The 23997-nt window shown below is 38.6% G+C and overlaps 2 protein-coding genes across 3 annotated transcripts; both read left to right on the top strand.

Moving 5' to 3' along the window:
- Window positions 1-3431: 3431 nt before the first annotated feature.
- Window positions 3432-8882, top strand: MBLAC2 (metallo-beta-lactamase domain containing 2). Its single transcript, XM_015615180.3, has 2 exons — window positions 3432-3950; window positions 5479-8882. Exons 1-2 carry the CDS (start codon window positions 3506-3508, stop codon window positions 5865-5867), a joined length of 834 nt encoding a protein of 277 aa, XP_015470666.1. The 5' UTR covers window positions 3432-3505; the 3' UTR covers window positions 5868-8882.
- A 4105-nt stretch (window positions 8883-12987) lies between these two features.
- CETN3 (centrin 3) lies at window positions 12988-23787 on the top strand. 2 transcript variants are annotated; one of them, XM_015615341.3, is made up of 5 exons: window positions 12988-13119; window positions 15172-15307; window positions 17011-17125; window positions 19671-19862; window positions 23335-23787. In XM_015615341.3, the coding sequence occupies exons 1-5, from the start codon at window positions 13103-13105 to the stop codon at window positions 23376-23378; spliced, it is 504 nt and encodes a 167-aa protein (XP_015470827.1). In that variant the 5' UTR covers window positions 12988-13102; the 3' UTR covers window positions 23379-23787. The 2 variants fall into 2 exon arrangements, with proteins under 2 accessions (XP_015470827.1, XP_015470826.1); XM_015615340.3 differs by lacking the exon at window positions 23335-23787 and having other exon boundaries at window positions 19671-22883.
- The last annotated feature ends 210 nt before the right edge of the window (window positions 23788-23997 follow it).

The following is a 23997-nucleotide window of genomic DNA, read 5'->3' as shown; positions in this document are numbered from 1 at the left end:
TCATGTAAACTCATTTCAGACAAATTCAAGTATCCAGTGTTTCCATTCTTGTAACATCCAGAAAACCAAATCATGATGAGAACTTCAACACACTAACTCCTTACAAGAAATCCAGTTAAATATGGGATACAACTGTTAGCAAAGGGGCAGGAAAGCAACAGTAAGAAAAATGGTGCCTTACATTATTTTAAAATCCAAATTTTTTAGGATTGTTCATATATTTCATTAAGTTCTCTAAACATGAGCGTGAACACGCTTTACCTGAACACAGAGTGTGCTCGAAGATGGAAATGGTGGTGGAGGCTTACAGATGGCATCACATAGAGCTGCACCTTTACCAAAACCAACAGCCTCCAGGTTGAAGGTACGTGAAACGTACCTAGCTGACCCAGCCATTTGGATGCACTGAAAATATTATAGATACATTTTCCTTACATGTTTTAAATTGATGTACATATTACCAAGAAATTTAGTGTCTAACAAAGTTTACAGTCATTTTAAAACCAAAGACCATTTTTAAATAGCAAACCATTTTCAATCCCCATCTTAGATTCTTCCACAGACTGTAAATGTGACACATGCATAAAATCAGCTTCATTCCTTTATTTCTGATGGTCACCTCTGCATGCCTGAAACTGCCTCCTAACCTAGGAATTTTAAGCCATCTTCTAAACCTTGGATGCACTGTATTGAGTTCAACCAGAAGAACCAGAAACAACAGGTGAAAAAAAGTCTAAGAACACCGAACTTTCTGTGACTACATACTAGTTTTTGAACTTTTCTCCAAAAGCCAATTTGTGTTTGTAATTCATGACTTCTTCATCCTGACTATTTTCTGTCCTTTATTTTTTGGGATGCTGATAAAGTGACACAGTGAAAGAGGTAGTTAAGAAAATCAAAAGCCATGAAAAGACTCCAGCAGGACTGCAAGCTAGATGCTGAAAAGAAAGGAGGTTGTTTTTAATTGAAATATTTAACACGGGTCATAAAAGAAGAGCCTCCCAAACACTTAGGAGTTATATCTCTTCACCTTCACTATTATACCAACCTTCATCTCATGAATTGCATGACCCATGGGTTGACAAGCAAATCAAAATGTGAGAATGGGGGAAGATGTCAATAAATGGAAGAGAAGCTCAGCTGAAGCCCTGTGACACTGCTCACTCCCACAGACCACTCAGAGATCGGTGCAAGGTCATAGCCCAGAAATCCCAAGAGCTGTTCACTATTAACAGTTATGAATAAAAATCCCAATATTGTTATAAATAAAAATCCCTATGTTCAAATTATATGTTCTTGTTTCAATCTTGTTTCAATCAAAGTTTAGGTCCCTGGATAAGGAGTTTTGGTGTTGTAAGTCCCAAAAGGGTTCACTGTTAAGAAGTTCGTATTTGTTTTATCCTTGCATTTGTACCCCCACCCCTTACTCCCCTCCAACCCGTCGGGTAATTCAGCCACTGTTACCAGGATGAACTTCCGCATTTCCCATAAAGACTTGCACGTGGGTGCATATTAAAATCATATTCCCACCTGGGAGCGAAGACAGCCCTGGACAATGAGCCACTCTTGAGGAACATCTGGAGGACCACACTGTGGAGGCAGCAGGGACGTGGGGAGACTCGGTGTGCCAATGTCAGTCCGGCAAGCTGGTCGCCATGACCTAGGCAGGACTTGAGAGGGAAGATACCCCTGGACTTTTGAGCTGGGAACAGAGTTTCTGGGTGATCCTGGTGAGGATAGAGGCTCTAGTCCTCTCAGCAATTGGTGACGACAGGCCTGCATGGTCCTCCTTCTCCACATCGACCATGGGGAGCAGCAGCAGTGGCGTGTATCCTAAGCCCCCTCCTCTAGGCTTAGTTCTTTCTAATAAAGGCTTATTAAAGGGAGCCAAAGGTCTCCTGGCCCTTTAATTTACACCATTAACTACAAGGTCACTGTACTGCACCTTGCTTAGCACAAATGGGTTGTTCAGACTTACTGCTGTACCTGTAGGAGTACATCTGGCTACCCCCAGACAGAAAAAAAGGCCTTTTTATTAAGGCCAGAGAAAACATGTTGATGCCAGCTTTTTCCTACTTGTTACTTTTAACAGAAATTAGCTCTATTTGGTTAAAACAAAATCACATTATATATTTCCTTGTCACTCTGCAGCACAGAATACTGTTTAATAAGCAGAGAGACCTAAATAAATATTTTTTAAGAAAAAACAAAAATAAACAAAAGAATGAAGGTAAGGGAAAGGGAAAGTCCTTTGAAAATAGGAAGAAAAGCAAGATATGAGCCTTGCAGAATGGAGATGATAAAAGAAACTGTAAAGCCCCAAATGTGAGCAATTATCTAGATGTAAAAGAAAAAAAAAAAAAAAAAAACCAAAACAACAGCACACAACAAAATAAAACTTAAACAAGACACAGGGCTAGAAAGGAAAGGCATTAAATGTAGTGAAATTCAGGTCCATTTTTAAAAGCTGCTTTAAAATTAATTCTTAGTAAACTACCTTAAAACAGCATTAGTCTGATGAGAAGTGACAACCATTAAAACTAGCAGCATTTCAACACCACATTTTTACCCAAATTTTTAATTTTTTTCAAGCATACTGGTTCAAAAAGTCCATGTTTACTGAAAGCACAAACTGACAGTGACAGATGGAGAAATCCTGAAGAGCTGAGTTGTACAACTAAGTCACCAAGCATGTCAAAGCTACCACACTAAGTCTTCTCGTTGCCTTGAGGGACGTCTAAAGGATCACCCTGGGTGTATTTTCATGTTTATACATAGATCGCGTGTCATTTATAAAAGAGAAGGTTTTCAGATTTAAGCTTTTCAAATTCCTCAAAACCTATGCAAGCAGTTTCTTGGGCAGTGGCTCAGGGGTAGGCAGCTGATGCTTCGGGAGGAAAAGGCCTGTGGAATCCGGAACCCCGATAGCAGACCCAAGCAGACTGAGCGCTCTAACTAGCTCTTGGTGTCCCACGCTTTCCGCACAACAAAGTTCCTGATCTTGTTTTGGTGATCGTGGATCCTTGATTTTCAGAGGCAAGCACAATCAGTTAAAGGGAACAGCAGATACAGAAGAAAGGACTGAACTTTAGATACTAAAGTTTTGTGGGTGTCTTCTTAAATAGACACCCGTGAAGGTAAGCGGGAGAAGATATTTGTCCCGAGGATCACTAACCCCTGCCGTATGAAAATACCCCCGCAGCTGCTCTCCGCTCCTCTGCTGCTCCCTATCCAGCCCTGCGGGGTCGCGCCGTTCACCCCACGGCCGAGGCGCTTCGCCTTTACTGCCCCCTCCGTCGGCGGGTCTCGGTGCGGAGGGGGGCTCAAATACACGCCCCCTCAGACCACAGCTGAGCGCCCACAGCCCCTCCGCATTCCCCCGTTCCTCACCCGGCACCACCACGCTCCGCCTGCCGCTGCCGCAGTGGGCCGGGCCCGCGCCCGCCCCGCCCGTGCCGCCGCGGGGCCGCTGAGGGGGTCGCGGGCCAGCAGTGCCGGCCGGGCCATGTCGGCGCTGGAGTGGTTCGCGCACAAGCCCCTGGGCGGCGGTATCTTTTGGATCCAGGAGCGCTTCTACGAATCGCGCAACCGGGCCAACATCTGGCTGGTGCGGGGCTCGGAACGAGACGTGGTGATCGACGCGGGACTGGGGCTGCGCAGCCTGCCCGACTACTTGCGCGACGCCGGGCTGCTGGCGTCGTCCGAGGGCGCCGGGCCGCGGCCGCTGCTGGCCGTAGCCACCCACGTCCACTTCGACCACTCGGGCGGGCTGCAGCACTTCGACGAGGTGGCGGTGCACAGCGCCGAGGCGGCGGCACTGCTCCACGGCGACAACTACGAGGCCGTGACGTGGCTGTCGGACCGGGAGGTGGCGCGGCCGCCGCGGCCCGGCTGGAGCGCACGGCAGTTCCGCGTCCAGCCCATCCGGCCCAGCCGCCTGTTGCAGGAGGGTAAGGGGTCCAGCCCCGCCGGTATGCGCTGGGTATTATGGAGCAGCTTCTTTGCCGCTGAGCGCCTCTTGCTTTACTCAGCTCCTCGTATCAAATATTTAAATCGATTAATTTTGTCACCCCCGTGATCCTATAAACCACCCGTAGTTAGCATGGGACCAAAAAGACGCGTAGTGGGTTAAACGATTTCTATCAGTTCTGAAAGTTCTGGCGGCCTGAGTTTTTCTCCATCTAGAATGAGAACCACTCAGCAGTGATTTGGGTAACTAACTGAGCACCCAATGCTTATCCTTAGGCTTCAAACAGTATGCCAGCAGGTCATATTCTGGTATCTGGTGACCTTTATTATTTATAAGCTGCCAAGACATGGAAAGGGCAGTTAACAGAACAATTCCTGAAATGTGCACTGAGAATACAATTTTTGTTTTACAGAATTTACATGAATGTTACATGAATACACTTACTGAATTTTACCTGACTTATGTAAAATTTAAAAAACAATTTATTACTGACAAAGCATTTACAAAAGTGGCTTCTTGCAAATAAGGAAGATCACTTAGTCTCTAATGGGAGACAGTGACTAGGGTTCTGGTAAAAAAAGCACCTAAACTATACAGTACTGTTAAGCAGATGTTAAAGGGTGGCTGTCAGACAGGTGATACCTTAGGCGGGGTGCTTACTCTCTTCTTGGCTTTATTAGGCCATCCCACATAGGTGGTTGGAAGAGCAGAACTAACTTACTGAAGGCTTCAGTAAAGATGGAATGTGACATTTAACTATAGTAAATCAATAGAAGTTTAAGTTGTTTTTGTGGGTTTTTTCCCCTCAAAAAGGAGGGAGGATTATTTAGAAAAATACTTTTGTAAAAGACAAAGTACATTGGCTGCTAGATTAGCATCAGAGTTTCTAGGATGTTAACTGACACATGATAACACGAATATCAGTGCAGTGGCTGGTACAATTAAAAGACATTCACATTTAACCCGTGGACCTATGGTAAGAAAGTTCTATTTTTATGTCTTACTGAATTAGATGAAGAAAGTGTATGGAGGCCTGTCTTGGTGCTTCTCCAGCAATTTATGTTTTGGCCTTTTGCCTTTACGAGTAACAGCAGTGCAATTCTAGATGAATTAAATAAGGGTAAAATTACAATGTATTGTGAAATACATTTTTTGTGAACTTTCAGAGGAGAACCAGCTTTAGATGTGTTCTATTTTTTTTCTGTTTTATTTTCTCTACTGCATTCCTTTTCACATTGTTCAATTTATAGGAATTTATTTGAATGTGAATATATTCCATTAATACAGCCCAAAGCCTGTGTTAACTGTTAATGTTATTGGAAAATACCTTTTTGCACATTTATATTTCAGACACTTCTTTGGCACTCACTGAGAAGATAAATGCCCCACTCCCGTTATTGCGATATGTCATATGTCTAAAGTCTCTGTGTATGAATAGATAGTTCTCTTTGTGTCATTTAAGAAACATGACAAATGCATACAATTTCCTGTGACATATCTGTTTTCAGGGGATGTGATCAGCCTTGGAGATCGACAGCTCACTGTCATGCACATGCCTGGTCATTCACGAGGCAGTATTTGCTTACATGACAAGGACAGGAAGATTTTGTTCAGCGGAGATGTGGTATATGATGGATCTATGATCGATTGGCTTCCCTACAGCAGGATCAGTGACTACGTTGTAAGCTGCCAGCGCCTGATGGAGTTAGTAGACAGAGGTCTTGTGGAGAAGGTACTACCTGGGCACTTTAACATGTTTGGAGCAGAAAGGCTGTATCGGTTAGCTTCCAACTACATTTCCCAAGCTGGAGTTTGTCACAAGATTTCTACCTGTGCTATGAAATCCATTGCAAGCATAGCACTTCATGTTGCAAATTCAAGAATCACTTCTCAGTGACAGTTAATTTTGTGTGATATGTCACCTGCTGTATAACTAAATGGGTTGTGAAAGCTCAGTAACAAGCAGAAGCAGTATGTGTTAGCAAAAAGATGGCAAATTGATACAGGTGAGCTTTAAAAATTATCCCTGTTTTCTCCTACTTTATTCATATTTTTATAAAAATTGTAAACTTGTAGCTTTAGCCAAAGCTATAGTTTTTCTTTCTACTTTTCACGAGTGTGTTTGTACATGTATTGCACTTCAAATATATTGTTACAATTCTGGCAGATATATGTGCTAAAATGAGAGGTTTTACACTCATGGCTAAAACCTTGTTGCTGTAGTACTAGACTTGTGATTATTCATCACTGCCTGCTCAGGTTTTGACCTAACAGCTCTTGCTAAGACCTAGCATGTGCTAGGAGCAGCCATTAGGTCACAGCAGGAGCAGCATCTATGCCAGACTCAGTGTCCAGAAAGAAATAATTCTGCAGCCATTGCCACCTGTGGGCATGGGGTCTGCTGCACCTCTCAGCACCTGAAGGTTTATCTTTGCACACTACTTGCCCGGCGGTTTCTTTAGACTACACTAACACATGGAAGTTGTGTAGACCAAACTTTCAAGCTGGAAGTCACAGATACATCAGTTTACCACAGAAGCTTTTGGTGGAGATGGTTTGTTGAGGCTTTCATGTCTCCTGGTGTGGTGCAAGGAGACAGTACACCAGGAGAGAGGAGACAAGCAGGAGCACTCTCACCATTGGCTAGGGAACTGTTTTACTTGTAGGCATGTGAGTTAGGAATTAGAAAATTTGTGAACTAATGAATTAATGTGTTATGGTACTCTGTACAAAGTGGATTGACTTTTTGCTGGATGTGTTTATTTTTTTTTTCTGATCAGCTCATAAAAAATATTTAGAGAGTATGTTGTTAAGGAAAGTTGAGAGAAGTGGACTGTGACCAGCTTAAGGCATTTGTTTATGCTTAAGTGTATTTTTATGTGACTGTGTTGTAACTTGGTTGTTAATCATCTGTGCTAGGGGAGGGATTGAGGCTTTAACATGACCTTGCCATAGTGAAGGAGCTGTATTAAGCACCCAGTATACCTTTTATCACAAAGAGAATGTAACTCAAATTGTTTACTGTTTGCATCAGAAGTATGTGCTGCACATAGTTGTTCTGAAATGTAAGGTGTGCTACATGGAGTTTTTTCCAAAAAAAATTTGAATACATTGAGAAATGCTAAATAGCATTGTAACTTGTTTATGAAAATTGAATGTGGGGTATTTAAAAACTGCTGAAATGGTTAGTTTGTGTGATTATTCTAACAGTTTGTATATATGTAACTTTTTTAAAAGGACACTGTCTGAATTTATTTTTGTACATAGACATATATATGTTCCAAAAAAGACTGCAAATGTTTATCCAAATATTAGTGTAGTTTAACTTCTCTCGTTTCACTTTATGCAGAAACTTGCCCCATCATAGCCAATAAGTAAGGGAGACAGAGGTTTGGGCTTTGTCTAAGGCATGAGGGAGAGGAAATTGATAGCCTTCTGAATAGATGCAAATTCTTCTGGGGAAAAAAAAATTGCAAAATTAAAAAAGCATCTCTGTCTAAAATTGATGAAAACTAGTATATTATGTAAGGCTTTTTTCCCTTCATAGATGACTACACTCCTGCCTTTACTGTGAATATGTTCTTTACCAGGATTTGCACTGGTTGATTGTTGCCTCGTTCTTCTTAGAAGTGCCTGTCTCCAAGCTGAAGCAAAATTGTGAGTGGGCAGGACGTGTGCAGACATGCAGCACTTGAAAGACCTGTTATCACTCATACCACAGGTTTTTTTTTTTTGAGAAATCCATGTAGATCATTGTGTGGTGTGAGTGTTCAGTGGGTAGACTTAATGTCATAAAACCAAGAGGTATTTATCTTGGCCTCAGCTGGCAAAGGAAGAAATACCAAAACAGGCTGGTAAGCAGGCTGAAGGTATACATACCACTAAAGCTTACACCAGTTATCCAGAGGATGCCATGGTGTTACAGGTTACCTGACAATAATTGAATTCCTGCAAATTAGTTGACAGTGGTGTAACGTCAGTAATAATCCTTCTTTTTAAATATTGCTTTTGTGAAGACTGTTGGAGTCCTCGTGGTAACCCTGTGCATTAAGCCAGTCACCAAGAACTCCTATCACAAAGCCTGACAATATTCATGTCAAGTTGCTAAAGTTTTGCAAATGTTCACTAGAAGAGTAAGATCACTTTGAATTGGCATTGGTGTGTTTGATTCAATATTAGAATCTTGGTAGCCAAACGTTACTGTATTGTAAAGCCTGAACTTCTAAGAGAAGACTCAAAACACGTCAGTTCAAAAGAAAAGACAACCTCCATCCTCCATCATTTGTGTTTAAATCTGTGTTCAGTATCTCTATCAGCTATGATCCTTAAATGGCCAAATCACTGTCAAAATGCCCTATTAAGCTATGCTGAATTCCACTAAGTACTTAACCAAAACTTTGACTTTTTTACTTTACCAAATTCTAGGGGATATTTTCTTAATTCAGAAGTGAGCTTATAACCCAAAGTGGAGTTTGTTAGTAAACTGCTGCTATAATCCAAATGAAAGTAGTTTTTTGAGGGTCATGAAATTATTTTTTGTATTAAAAGAAATTCATTACTAGATAAACAATACTTAAATGATCTTAAGTTAAAAGAGCAGTCTCTGATTATTTTTGTTAAGACTTATCAAATTTTAATCATAAGAGTTTGACAGCGGTCCTTTCATGCTACTTGGATTAAATATTTAAAATGTATATTGTAAGTTTAAATGCTGCATCACATTGAACCCTTAGAGTTGTGTTGATTTTTTTGTAACATCTAAATATATGTTAATTCAGTTTTCAGTCGACTGGGGAATTGACATAAAAATCAGATGGGAAGTTTTGTTCTGTAATCTGTTAAGATTGTTACGATGTTAGCAGTTTGCACATAATTGTTTTTTGTATTATCATAATAAAATATTATAATCCTATGCAGTTAAGTCATAATTTCTAGGTATTTCTCAACAGAAGCACTTTTCATTCGAGATGGAGTATATTTACAAGTTGCTAGCAGAATTATTTATGCTTCTAAGAAAGAAACTGCATTAAAAATGTTTACACATCATAGATGTACTTCACCTTGTAAGAGCAGACATCTGTAGCCAAAGAAAACAAAAACCAAAGAAATGCAGCTCTGTTAGGAATTTGGGAGGGAGATAAAGGTGGAGAAAAAGAAGGATTTATTAAACTAATATTAAAAATCTAGGTCTCAGCATTCAACCAACACTGGTCCAAGTTCCTATTTATAATTAATGCATATGTGCCTTAAATCAGTAAGCAGTACCTCTTGTGTGTAAAAATTCAGCCATGTATTAACCAAAATACTACTACTGTATCTTCAGTCCCTTCATTTTCAAAATGAATTAGGAAGTTTAGAATTGATTGAGAAGCAATGAAAAAAAAAACCCAAACCCATTCATTATGTTTTATTTTAAATTCCATTAAAGTTAACTCTTACACAGGGGAGCTGCTATCCAAAACACTTTAACTGTATTGCACTGGGTTTTGAGGGCAGTCGGAAAACCACTCCGGGGCACATCAGTAGCAGTCTAGAATGCTGTGGAGTCACTTCACTAGCTCACACATCACCTTGGCGTGGTGGAATCCTGCCCCAAAGCCTGTCACCATAGTGCATGCAGTGTCCATAGGGGTGGGATGCCCCTCCTGTGCAGTATCTGAGGGTGGGAAGGTGCCCTCGTTGTCCCAACCGTTGACTGTGCCAGTGCCAGATGGCCACTAGCCAGGCAGGGGCTGCACTGACCAGGAAAATAACAGAACTGAAGATCAAACTAGAAACCAGCGGTGTTACATGCCTGCTCCTCGCTTTTACTGTGCTACCCAAAACGATCTTCAGCGATGTCACTCCTAACGACCCGGATTTTATTGGACAGGCTAATCTCACCTTTTTAAAAATTATTTGTTAAAAAATTATTCTAGCAACTAACTTTGCACATATTCCTACACATTCCTCCAACAGAGTCCAGGGGTGAAGGGTGGGGGGTGATGACGCATTCAACAGAAATTGAAATTGGAAAAACAAACAATAAAAAAATAAATAAAAGGACTCTGACATGGAAAAAGGTTCAGAAACTTGGGCAACACAATTTTGTGACTGTGCCAGGTATCTCCCAGCAGTTTGACCCAGATGCACAAAGAAGCATATTCAGAATCATCAAACTGGCAATGATTCTTGGTATGTTTTTAGTATGGCTTTATATTTTTACATATGATTTGTTCCAAGAGTGACATGAACAAAACTAACTTGAACTTGCATGAAATCGTGCCCAACTTCTTTAAGAAAATCAGGATTAATTTAATTACAGTTCTGATACGTCATCTGATTTTGAGCAGTTGGGATGAGGTTTGTTATCTTCTGCACACTCAAATTCAGTTAAGGACTGAGTGGTAGGATAGTTTCAAATACTATTGAAATTTGGACTAGAGAAGAATGTTATCTGCAAAAGGAAGACAGACCTAACATATAGCCCCACAAAAAGCTATAGATAACTTTGAAAATTTAAGTAAAAGCTAGTAACAACATCTTTAAGTATATCTCCCAATTAATTATTTTCTTTATTAAGCTGACAATATGTATGTTTGAGGAACATGCTAGTGCTATTCATTTACCAACTCTATTCATAAGAGCTCATTTTAGGATGGGCTTAGCCAACTTTGAAAATTCAAGGATTTTCAAGTCACTGCTACCACAACCATGTACTTATTTTTAGTTAATATTATTTGAGCCTGTCTTTTCTGTTTGTAATTCTTTGCATATCCATTTCACATGGAGTATGACCACTGCTGCTAACTTTAATCAATTTACAAAAGTGGCAGTTAAGTTTCTGGAGCAACTTTTTAGCTTATAAATTTAGAAGTAGCGACCTAAATGTGGATCTCCAGTTCCCAGAAGCACACCCAGAGTATCAGTATCAGGTATTTCACTCTACTTGACACAGAGCAGCCAGGGTACAGGTGCACCATTAGAGAGAACAAGCTGGAAGACAAGCGCAGGCAGGGATTGTGACCTCCCTGCAGAGTAACTTGACCTGTCAGCAGCCCAGTGACTACAGACAATGGCAAGGTGATGACTCAAGTTCATGGTGAGGCCACGAAGTCTGTTCAATATGTCAGCAAGAGAGCAGCACACAGCACCAAAGCAGGAATAACCCCAGTGCAGCTCAGGCAAGGACCCTGTGCTGAGCTCCAGGATCAACACAGTGGAGGTCAGAGTGTGGGTGAAACAACAGAATTTGGGGCTCTTGGTGTAGTCAGGGGCCCTTGATGCTAATCACCCACACACCACTTGGTTAATGCTTCCTTTTCTCTCTGGACACATATATTCTTTGAAACACACAAAAAATTAATCTGTGATTATATATGCACCATAGTACAGGCTGAGGGTCAAACCTGTCAGTAATTTATGCTTTTAGTTGCAAAGCTACCATCTGTAAAGAGAGGTCAATTACAAAGCTCTTGGCTCTGCCTATTTGATCTGAAGACCAGACATAATATAGACAGCCAGATGAGTTTCATCTCTGTTTGACTTTGTCCAGGAAAAATGTGACTTGAGTGAGCAAAAATCTACACATTCAACACTGTGTACTTGGTGCAAACCCACTGATAGTTTATTACTGCAAACACAGGTGCAAAACATCTCCAAGACAGGCTGACAGTCCTGAAAGGAATAGGACTGAAACACCTGAAGGAATTTTTCATTGCCTGAGAATTTTCAGTCTGTCTAGCTAGACTGCATAACATAGCATTAGCAAGGATCTGAATATCATTATGGTCCAGTTAGTAACAGTGTACTGTGTTGTCACAGCTGGTTATGAAACAGCCCTGTTTGCAAAGCAAGGCAAGGGACAATTGCTTTGTCACAGACCAGAGCACTGAGGCAGTACTTTTCACAAATCTGAGTTTTCTCACCAGTGATAATGAGCATTTTCCCCACACAGATATGTTGACTCACTGACTGTTTTGCAAGACAAAAATACTAGTATCAATGATAACTGGAATTATATATTAAGGTATTCTCTCTCCCTCCACACAGTACATATTGCTTTCCATCAAATTTTTAGTAAGGCAAAATCTGTACAAGTGCCAGAAATGCTTCTGTAAATGCCACTTCTGCGTCCTCCTCCACAGCCCACAGCATCACCAAGTCAGAGTGCGGGCCTGGGGCCATGGGGCGGTGTTCTGACACAGCCACTACACATCCAGGCTACAGCGGGGTCACATGTGCTGACCACAAAAATCAAATTGGTTACTCCGTGTGCAATAGGGCAATAATTATACGCTTGAGTGAGACATGGGTTATTTATTTCAGAGTTGCACAAGCCTGGATGCTTGGTGGAATTCCATGAATCAAGCACAGCAACTGTCAAAACTCTTTAGTATTTATACATTTTAGCAAACAAACACATTAATGTTCATTGGGTTCAAGTTGCACGATTCTCTTATTATTTATTATTCTAATCTTCTGTTGGTTAATTATTCCCTTATTTCTCGCGCTAATTAGTCCACATGCTTCTCTTGAATCGGTGGGCAGCTTGGTCTGTCAGAACTGGAGCTGATTCAGCAGAGTTATTAGTTTTTCCTTATCTTCGGAGTTTTGCCAAATGTCTTTGTGTAAATTCTGAACTGTTTGTCTGACATCATTGTATCATGTCGTGCCCTAGACCTTAACAAGGAAATTCCACCGACAAGAGAATTTGTCTTTCTAACCCTTGGACATCACTTTGAGCTTGCTTTGTAGCGTCTATCTGCTTCAAGGATTAAATCTCTTTTCTTGTTGATTAGGCTTGAAATTCAAGACGAAACATCAAGAACATCCCTCCTTAGGAAAACTTTCTCGTGCTGCCCGTTCTGCAGCAGAACCAACTCAGCGCCCAAAAGCACTGCCGGCAGCCATCATCCCCAACCCGCCGAACAGACCACCCCTTTCGCCCTGAGTGGCAGCAATCTCAGCCAATAGTAGAGAGTCTAGGCATCGGAGGCGGGAGCTTATCAACCCGCGACCAATCAGACATCGTACATTGGAGGGGGCGTGGCTTGAGCGGCGTCGCCAAGGGCAGGAGCGCGGCGTCGCCGAGGCTCGGACAGGGAGGGTCGGGGGCGCGTTTGCCGGACCTGGCTGCCCGGCAGCGGCACGATGAGCCTGGCCCTCAGGTCGGTACGAGCAGGTCGCTTTCCCGCTTGCCCCGTCCGGAGCCCGGAGCGCGGGTGGGGGTACCTCAGGGCCGCGCCGCCCCCGATCGGGAGGTGTTGGCGGAACGCTGGGCGCATTAGGCCGTGGCTAGGCCTGGATCATCCCCGGCCTCACGTCTGATCCCTCTGGCGCGGCCGGGGGAGGATCAGGCCCGTCTGTCTGCCGGGAGAGGGACGGGTTCGCTTCTGGCTTGCCTGATGTGCCTTCAAAAGAACCATGAATATGCATAAAGTTAAACTGCTCGGCTTTGTTTTGTTTATAAATTCTGATTTAGTAGCTATAGCATAAAGGAGCCTGGCTCATGAATCCCAGTACCTGGCAAAATGTTGTTTTCAAGCGTAATTAATACGCTTACATGGCAACTGTGATCCTTAATTTTTAAGTCTAAGAATGTCATGTTTAGTATGGTTAAAGTAGTTGCAGAAGTGGCACCGAACTTCTTGTATTTGAGTACTGCTTTGTCTTTTTGATAAATTAATTTTATGCTAAGCACTAAATGAGCACTTAAGTACCCAGATTGCTCTTTCGGAAGAGTTCGGTGTTAATCTGCTTTCAGATTTATAAATGGATTTCTTCATCGTAGCTCACAAAATCTGGGCTCCCTGGATCTGAACTATTCTCCCAGTCCTAATTAAGTAGCTAGCTCATAGTTATTTTAGTCCTTCCAAGAGCTGTAGTAATCCAAAGCCTGTGTGAAATCACACTGTCTGAATTGGTCTGTTAAGGACATCTTACTCTGAGGGTATTGTGGTTTGAAGCAGGCTCAGCTTCTGCAGCTTGCACTTTTCATGTATTTGGGATTTTTGCATCTGTGGTTGTTGAAAGCTAAGTCTACGTGTTTAATCTTTGGTTTTGATTAAAATTAGCAAATGGTTAACAAAGAAGGGCACGAAGCAGCTTATTAGAGGGGATTTAGAAAGTTAATCTTGCAGAGTTTTTTGTTCTCTGATCAGTAGTCGTTATGCATTCACCACTAGGTGGTACAGCACACATTCTGCCTCTGGTGCAAAAAGACAAATGAGTATAAAAAGCATTTTCCTGAGAGTATAACATAAACTATACAGCAATTTAGGTTAAAAAGTACTTACAGAAATCATCTGGGCCAGCTTCCTGATCACAGCAGCTTCTACATAAAGCTGGCTGATGATGCTAAGCACCTTTTATAGTTAGTTTCAAAAAACAGCTGATGATGGAGACTCATCCGCAGCACAATTGTTCTAGCACATCACCACATGCACTGAGAAAATTTTTCCCCTTAGATCCAGCTGCAGTCTCTCCACCAGCTGCAGCTTTTCCCCTTAAATTTTTTAGTTATTGTCTCTTGCCCTTTTACTATGCTCCTCTAAAAATATAAGCTTATTCCTAGACTAGCCAACCCAAGAAATGGGGGCTGTCTTTGAACAAGATTTGCTGATTTGGGGGACTTGTTTCTTTTATATACACCAAAATAGAGCAAAAAGTCTTCAAAACAGTGTGTATGTGTGGGATCTGAAGGATTTAAAAAAAAAAATACCCTGCAAGTACCATTTATCTAAGAACTGTTACAGGCAACAAAGACAGTTTGTAGCACCTAATACCAGCTTTAGTAGTCAGACTGTCTGGCCTAGTTTGGCCTCCACTGGCCTGTCTGTCCCCAAAATTATTTTATTTTTTAAGCTACAGTGTAGAAACCAACTATTTTCATGAGTTGTATAATTTCAACTGCTCATCTAGTTTGTAACCTCAAGAAGCATTTTTAACTGGTAATATTTCTACCCTCTTGTTTTTGGTGTTGCTGCTTATTAACAAAAATGCCTGTGCTGATTTTATTTTGGGTGGGGGACTGGAGGTGTCAATCAGATTGTCTATTTCAAATTTTATTTTAAACTGTGAATACAAGCTGAGAAAATGTTGACTAAGTAAAGTAGTGATTTCTAAAATTATGGTGAGTTTCTTATTGGTGGAAAAAGTTACCTACAGTGGCATCTTCCCAATAGAAATCTGTTACCCTACATTTCTTTCACTTTCTATAGGAATGAGCTCTCAGTAGACAAAACCAAAAAGAAGAAAAGAAGAGAACTGACTGAAGAACAGAAGCAAGAAATTAAAGATGCCTTTGAGTTGTTTGATACAGACAAGGATAGAGCGATAAATTATCATGAATTAAAGGTAGAAGTTTTCTTTAAGCAATTTTACAGCAGATAATATATGTTCCATAGTGAGCTCTTAAGATGTTGGCTATATCTTTAAAAACTTTCTTCATTGTATCTTGCTTGGTTAAAGGAGTGAGGGAAAAAAAAAAAAAGAAAAAACCAGGGAATACTCAATTGGTGTAAGAATAAACTTTTCTTCCACTTTTTATACTTAATGCAGTAACAGAATTGCTATAGCATTCTAAATATATAAATATAGTCTAACAGTGATAAGCTTGAACAGATGACCAAGTGGGAAAAACTCCTGAAAAACTGATTATTTTTAATGACACTGTATAACCTAAAGCTTGCTGTTGGTTTCGGATGTGTAGGTAAAAGATGTAAATTAGATTCGTAAAACTGTTGGCTAAAGACAGAGCTTACCTGTATTTTTCAAAAGAAAGCCTATGATTTGTAGGAATAAGATGTGCTTTTTGCTCTATGTGTGGGAGACTCAGTAGTTGCCCTTCCCAAAGAAGGATGCTTCTAATGATAGATATTAGCAGATGGAGTTTAGGATGTCTTTCTCAGTAAGGCCTCCCACCTGAAAGTCTACAGAGTAGTAAATGAAGCTAACTAAACTCGCCTTAAATCTTCTATGCATTTTTATTCTAATTAAGGCATCAAGAACAAAAAGTAGCTTTGGAGAGGCCCGTGTTTCACTCTCATAGAGGATGAGATTTTTTTTTTTGATAGAATGCCTAATCTAGTGTATTGGCTCTACATTCTGGCTCTACCAAGTAACTCAAAGAAGGAAAAAGGTCTTATTTTTACTTAATTTGGTGTTACAGGAGTGTGCTAGGTAAAACAATTCCCCTTCCTTTTTTTCAGAGTTCATGTATTTTATCTTTTTTGGAAGCCACTGTGACTAGGGTTGTGCTGGGTACTTCCTTGGTTATGGTTATGCTTTTTCTGGTTATGGTATGCTTTGAATTCCCAGCTGTCGTGATTGCTTGAAAAGCTTTCTCTTAGCTGTCTAATTAAATATTGTCACCCTGATGCTAATACTGTGAAAGAGCAGAAATTCATAAAGAAAAAAGCTATCTCCTTCTCTACAAAACTGGCATAAAGCATCAATTTTTGAATAACTACTTCAGTAGTTTTCCACGTGTGATTAGCCTATATTCATCGATTTGGAGGAAGTCAGTGTAGTATGTGCTGAGAAACTGCCGTCTAAGGTGAAATGGGAAATTAAATGTGAAGAACTTCACCAATGGTAAAGTAAAATGTAGGTTGGCTTTTATGGCTGACTGGAAAACCAGTTAAAAGTCTTGTGGGACTTACAAATCCATGAACATACACACTCGCCTTACTAATGAAGAGTAACTTGCAAAATTATTTTTGGTTTTGTCTCAAAAAGATAAGATTTTGAAATAGTTTTGGAAATGAGGAATTTACTTGTCCTAAGATGCATTTGGTCCAGTCTGTAAAATCCCTGAAAATGCAAATGTTTTTTTTCCTCACTGTAACAATATGTTCCATTTCCTAATAGTCATTCTAAATGGTTTTAATATTCCAAGCTCTTTTCCTTTTATTTATTTTATTTATTATTATTACTAAACTATTGATATACTCTTTCTCTCTTGGGCAAGAAGGTAATTACTGAAATTAAAAGGAAAATCTGTTAAATCTTTTTTTTTGATCCTTATCTATGGTTGCATTTTCATTTTATTCCAAAAGGTGGCAATGAGAGCCTTGGGTTTTGATGTGAAAAAAGCTGATGTCCTGAAAATACTTAAAGATTATGATCGAGAATCAACAGGCAAGATCACCTTTGAAGATTTTAATGAAGTTGGTATGTGTTTGTGTTTCTACCTCTAGAGATATTTAGCCTATAATAGTGAGTCCAGTTTCAAAGCTGTACTTTGTGGACTTCAATTATTTATTAAGAAATAGAAGTGGGAGATTTAATTTCATATTTTGCTTAGTATAGGTCAGTAGTGAAGGAAGATAAATACTTGTTTTCTGAATTCTTAATTTGATATGTAGAGATGAATGATGGCTACAGTATAAAAGGAAGTCGGGTATACACAATCTCTTTCAAGCTTTCACAGAAGACTAAATGCTGGTTTAAGGTGTAGATGTTCTTGTCTTGTTCATGGATCTCTGTAAGATTGTTCTTCCTGCTGCGGGAAAGGTATTTGGCACTGAATTTCATGGGAAGAAGTGCACACATAGACAAGCAGATTACAGACTTCATATATTAAAAAGATTAGAGAAATTGAAGTAGATTTTTGATTTTCTACTAACAAGGATTTTCAACTGTTGATAAGGTCATTAGAATTAGTTGTGTCTTTCATCTGAAATTTGTGTATTGTGCAATTTTAAGTACTTTGAGTGTGTAGTCTATCTGCAGAATTTTTAGATTTGATGTTTCCTTGAAGGTTTTAGGGATTTTGTTACGTATAATTTATGCTTTTGCATACAAAAGTACATACAAAAAGTAATCTGTGTGGGTTTATACTTCTAGCTTATTATGTCCATTATAGTTCATTATGCTCATTATGATAGTCCATTTCTTCAAGGTGTTATATTTCTATAGATTTATACCCAAATTTACATCCAAACCCCCAGGAGTTGCTCTTCGCTAGAAGCAGCAATCATCTTAATGTATCTAACAATTAGTGATCGAAATGTGGCAACATTTAGTTGTTTAACAGATCAGTACTGGACAAAATGTCATGTTAATAATAGGTAATATTTCAGTAGTTATATTCCAGGTTAAGTAACATTATTTTTGGTACTTTTCTGATTGACAAAGCCTTTTTGGAAGTATTTGAAAGAAAATGAGTGTATTGATTTAATAGTAATATTAGTCTTAAAATTGCATCCTTATGCTGTAATATTATGTAAAATGAATATACTGTAATTACCATGCAATTACTTTTCTAATTCCTGATGTCCAGTCCTGTTCATTGTTTCCTTGTTCTGGCCTGGCTGTCAATATTGACAGTCATTAAGTGCTGCAAGAAGACAGGAAAATTCTCGTATAAAGTACAGTACATATTTAGAAGGGGATTGAACCTGTTGGAAAACTTGAGTTGAAGTAGCATACAGCTGTGGTGCCATATGACCTTGACACAGAATTAAATACAATATCACTTCCAACATAAAGATTGAGGAGTTAGATAAAATAGGTTATTGAGACATTAACTGTGAAGAGCAGCTGCTGAATATAGCTAAGCAATTTGTGAGCCATCAATTTCTCTTAATTTAATGTTCAACTGAAATATATAAAGAAGTAATTATATTTTGTCTTCTATAGTTTTGTATTTAGAGACATTTTATTATTTTTCAGTTGTCTTTTTGCCACAAAAGGTAGCATTTTTCAAACAATACTGTCATGCAGTACTGTTGTTTTAGAAAAAAATATTTAAATTTAGGCTAAATCTGCAGATAAATGAACTTGATTGCTGAAGTTGGCTTATATGAGCATGAAAAATTCTTTCCCCTAAAGTTTGCTAAGCCAGAGCAGACTTGTAGCAGGTAGTAACAGATGGCAAGTGGTTCTTTATGTGCAAGCGGTGTTGATTGATTTTTAATGGCTTGATAATACAAGACTAGATAACCCTGTAATACAAGACTAGTAAGCTCAAAGATGTGCAGATACATTATTACTGTTGGTCTGAAGTAATTAGAAAAATACTTCACGAGGCAAGTTTGTATTTTCTTTTGCAGGAACTGACAAATGGTTGTCTTGAAAAGAATGATAAAGGCTGAAGAATCCTTTCAGAATAAACATTTTGTAATTCATAGGAGCATCCTTTTCATAACCCCTATGCTTAGTCTTTTTTTGTTTTCAGGTTTTGGGGGTGGGATGTCATTGGTTGGTTGGCTATGGGGGCTTTTTGGTTAGTGTGATTTTATATTTAAAAGAGGTTCCGTGTGGATGGTTTTTTTCACTTACTGTTTCAGTGTTCTCCCCAGCTCAAAATTCTATCCTGATGAAAATATATAAAGTAAAAAAAAAAATAAAAAATTACACTTTCATCTAAAAGAGCTTATGGTGTTTTTTCTGAAAATTTGGAATTTTGAGAGAAAAGCATTCTGGATATACTTTTAATTCCTATTGGAAAATATGTGGAAAATGTGACTGTGACTGAACTGCTATGGATTTTTCCACTGCAACAGTCATGTCCCAAAGAGCAACTCATCCTGGGAAAACAGAGGTGAGAAAGAGAGGTCAGATGACAGCCAAACAGATATGCTCATTGAATTCTATAGAGACCTAAGAACAGGTGAAATCAGACAAGTGTTCTTCATATTGTCTTAGTTCGCAAAGGTCATTCTGAGTTTACCTTTCAGAATTTTTTAATCTAACCTAAGTATCCTTCTTGCAGTGACAGACTGGATATTGGACAGAGACCCACAAGAAGAAATACTCAAGGCATTTAAATTATTTGACGATGATGACTCTGGTAAAATAAGTCTGAGAAACCTGCGCCGAGTTGCTAGAGAACTGGGTGAAAATATGTCTGATGAAGAACTACGGGCTATGATTGAAGAATTTGATAAGGATGGAGACGGAGAAAGTACGTGTTGGCAAATAAAACACCATATAATCTTGTTCTTAATTTTGTTCCCCTTTTAGGTGTTACGTTGTTATAAAAATGTCCTCTTTAGTTCCTTTCTAGAGTACTTTGATTCCAAACATAATTTATCTTACAAGTAATGCAGAGGGTTGCTTTTGACAGCTACTAATCCTGGAGTCTAAGAATTTAATTGATTCACCACCAACTCTTACTCAACCAATGTCTATTAAAAGATGGGTGAAAGTGTAGTTGAAGGTAAAAATGAGAGATTTTGTGTATCTATATTACATTTTTATTTCCTTATAAATCAGTAAAAGTATTAAAGTGCTGGGAGTCTTTTGATCACTTACTCTACATATCTTAAGTGGTGATGTGTCATTGTTGTGATTTCAGCATTGGATCTGGAGCATTAAGCTAATAAATCATGTTGGAAGTAGCCTGGGTCTGTATAGGATCAGCTTGGATAGCTCTTTAGCATACTTCTGGGCCTTGGAGTGCTGAAAAGCAGAGTGTGAAAAATGGCTCTGCAATTGACAATGCCCATACAGAGTAAGCTGCAGAAGGGATTTACTAGGTAGATAATTAATTACCAAATCAAGTTCAATACTATGGTTGTTAAATTATTGTGAACACTGAAACTTTAGAGTTCTTCATTATCTTCAAAACAACCTTATTTTTACATCAGAAACCTTAATGCCTGAATTTTGAGGATCACTCATTTAAGACCTTGTACCTAAAGACTATATCAGTCCATTGAACACTATTTTTACAGAGTGGTGACTCATATATGAGATTTCAGTAGCAGGTCATCAGTTTTTCCTGTGACAATGGTATTTATGCTTATAAGCATCTGTTGGACTCAAAACTCACACATACTAGTGGGAAAAATGTTGTTGTCAGCCTTCTGACAGATAGTCTTCTATGCTATTTGACATAGGTGTTATTTTCTGGAAGTCATAGTTGTAGAGGTGAGTGGAAGTAGAATTCTTTGTGCAAATATGTTTTGTCATGTGTTGATGTCCTGGAGCTGCCAAATGAGATGTCAGAATTGTGGATCAATGTTCTTTTGTCACATTGCTATTTGGGTACTACAAATAGAACACAGACCATTAGCTCCTCTCAGGAGGGTTATTGAGTCATAATTATTTTGTGTCAGTGCTACATTCCTTTAAATCAAATTGATCAGCTAAGACTAAGTGGCTTAGTTACCCCTTATTCAGTCATCCATTCATTGTCTTTGTTAGTGCAATCAAGCAGAAAATTGAATATGGAAGATTGATGGCATAATGTTTATGTATGGTACTGTTTATCCTTAAAGTTCTGCATGTTTTTTGTTCTTTAAAGACATCTGAGGCTGTTCCTAGCTTTTTAAGATTCATTCTGAGAAAGTAAGTTATCCTGTGAATCACCATTTCATTTGTCTTCAAACACCTGGGTCATGTGGCAAAATCTTGCTGTCATCTAATTCCCCTTTTCCTGCCCTCAAAAAAAATTTTGAAATTGTTAAGTGTTAGCATTTTTTATTGTTATTTCAAATACAGGAATAATACCACTTTTGGTTTAACACCTTTATTACATTTGAGAGATTGTTTTGCTCACAGTGAAATAAGGTATCTCGTAGGCTACATGAACCCTTATGTTCCCAGCAAAACCACTGAGCTGAAAGTATATTTGACATATTTTTGTCTCTCTTAAATATGTAAATAATCTTGTTTTGGTATTCCTGGGTTTAATAATTACTCCTGGTTTTGAGCACAACTAACTTCAGAAACTCCATGGTGTCAGTTCATGCAGTTTTGATCACCTTGTGTGGATGCAGCTGTAGGAAACACTATCCAGTCTCATGTCTCGGATTTTAGCACAGAATTATGTACCCAACCCACCAGTGAAAAAATGTGCAGCTTTAACTCTCAAGATTCTAAGTCAACTTCATTAAGTTATCTTAATATTAGCTGTGATTCTAGTTCATTCTTTTATGATTACCTAAGTCATAGAGTTGAGAGAAATCTGATACCATGAAAAACAGTGCTTCTGCGTTCATGGTGATTAACTTGTGAACAGATTCTACATCTGAAGAGGAATAACTGGGATTACTTGGGTTACTGGGAATTGTAACTACACTGGTTTTTGAAGTTTCTTTGTTTCAAAGTTTGTTTGTCATTACAGTGTTGTATTTTCACTTTGCAGCATGGTTTCAAGGATGTTGTAAACCAGAGAATATTTTTGAGACGAGGGTTGAATTTGTGCTGTTAGTGTATTGTTACTATGATAAAGCTGTGGAAATGCTTTTAAAGTCATACAGTGACAGTATTTTTGTGTCTTAGAATTAGATGTAGCTATGTGATAGACTGGTGTTTGAGAGCATAGGGTCCTAAGCTAGACTAAATCTACTTGTTTCCTATTTTTTTACATACATCACAGTAGGACATACTTAGTTTTTTTTATTTTTTATTCTTTAAAATAGTTGGATTTCTTTAATTTTCTTCTAGCTGTTGAATGTAGTTCTTTCTTTGCAGTGCTTTGTTTAGGAATAGTGTGGGCATGTTGGTGGGGATGGATTATTGTCAGGGCTTTGTATGTGTCTTGTCTTTTCCATACCACCGGCTTACTCTAATCATTCCCACTACAATAATTAGTTGCAGAGTGAACATGTTCACTGGTTAATTAATTTTCAGTGGCTATGTTTTAACATATGAGTAAGGTCAGTACCTCAGGTATAACTGCAGCAAAATAATTAATGAATGCTAATTAATATACTGTTATGACTTAATTTCTTCAAGTGTATTTGTGTAAACTTTTTGTTAATTATAAATGAAGAAGGTTTAGATGGGTAGAGGCGCATCAAATGTCTATTTTAATTCTAGCTAATTTATGGGATAATTGCTAAATGTTTTTAAAATTTTATATTTGGCAAGTGTTACAAACTGGGGAGACAGGAATAGCATTGTTTGATCTGTGATGGTAGACTGGGTGTAATGGTTTTGAATTAAGATTTTAACAATAAAACTGAATTAAATCATAGCTAGCTGAGCTTATTGTTGCTTGAGGAGTACTTGCTTAATAAAATTTACCTACCATTCTTAACATTTTTATATATCTTTAAAATAATACTGTTTTGCATAGCCATCTTATATGTGTTTCTCAGGATTTGGTTTTTTTTCCTATTGTGTTTCACTTTTAGAATATTTTTACTTTCATAATGAGGAATAATATAAGGGATTGTAAGTTAGCTAGATTCTGGCCTTAGTATTCCATCTAAAGCTTCCATTCTGACTTCATGGTAGGTGAAAAAACCTGTGCAAAACTGCTGTTCTAGAAGCAAACTTGTAAACACAGCGATTGATAAGAGGCAACGGATACTAGCAGAGAAGCCTTTAAGTAAAGTACAGATATGCATTATTTTATTTTATGGTTGTTTGCTGTTGTCTAATGATTTTTTTTTCTTTTTTTCTTTCTTTTTTTTTTTTTACAGTCAATCAAGAAGAATTTATTGCTATTATGACTGGAGATATTTAGCATTAGAAGAAAAGAAATTAACTTACCACAAAGGGAAGGAGTTGTTGGCAGCTTCCATTACAATGTTTTGTACTTTCATTTATTTTGGTAGCTGGAGTGGTATAGAAAGTTACTTGTCACAGGACCAAAATAAAAACAGGTTACATGCGCTCATAATTCAGGACTTGTATCATTAAATACTATCACTAGAATAATTAATGTAATATTTTAGAACAAGGAAGTAGTGCTGCATTTCAGAATATTTAAGTAACTGTTTCGAAAATAGCCTTGTCTCAGATTTCTATATTGTATCATATTACAAAAATACTTTTGAAGTTCTTGACTTTGTGTTAGCATTAGTTGTGGCCTTAGTTTTGATACATAAGGTTTGATAAACTTCCAATAAAATGTTCTTTACTACTTCTTGAAAGTGTTACTATTGTACTTCAATATGAGCTGAACTAGAAGGGACAATGACTCAGAGAAAATAATTATTTTCTTTTTTCATTTACAAGCTTTTACTTGTGCTCTTTTAGATGAGCTGCAACATTCAGTGGGCAAGCACATGCATCTTCAAAGATGCCATTTATTAACTCTGTTACCCCTGCATGATAACTAATGACATGCAACTATGCATGAG

The sequence above is a fragment of the Parus major genome, chromosome Z (genome assembly GCF_001522545.3).
Source record: "Parus major isolate Abel chromosome Z, Parus_major1.1, whole genome shotgun sequence".
In the NCBI taxonomy this organism is placed as follows: domain Eukaryota; kingdom Metazoa; phylum Chordata; class Aves; order Passeriformes; family Paridae; genus Parus; species Parus major.
The sequence above is the reverse complement of the archived record's forward strand: the minus strand, read 5'-3'. Positions and strand labels throughout refer to the sequence as shown.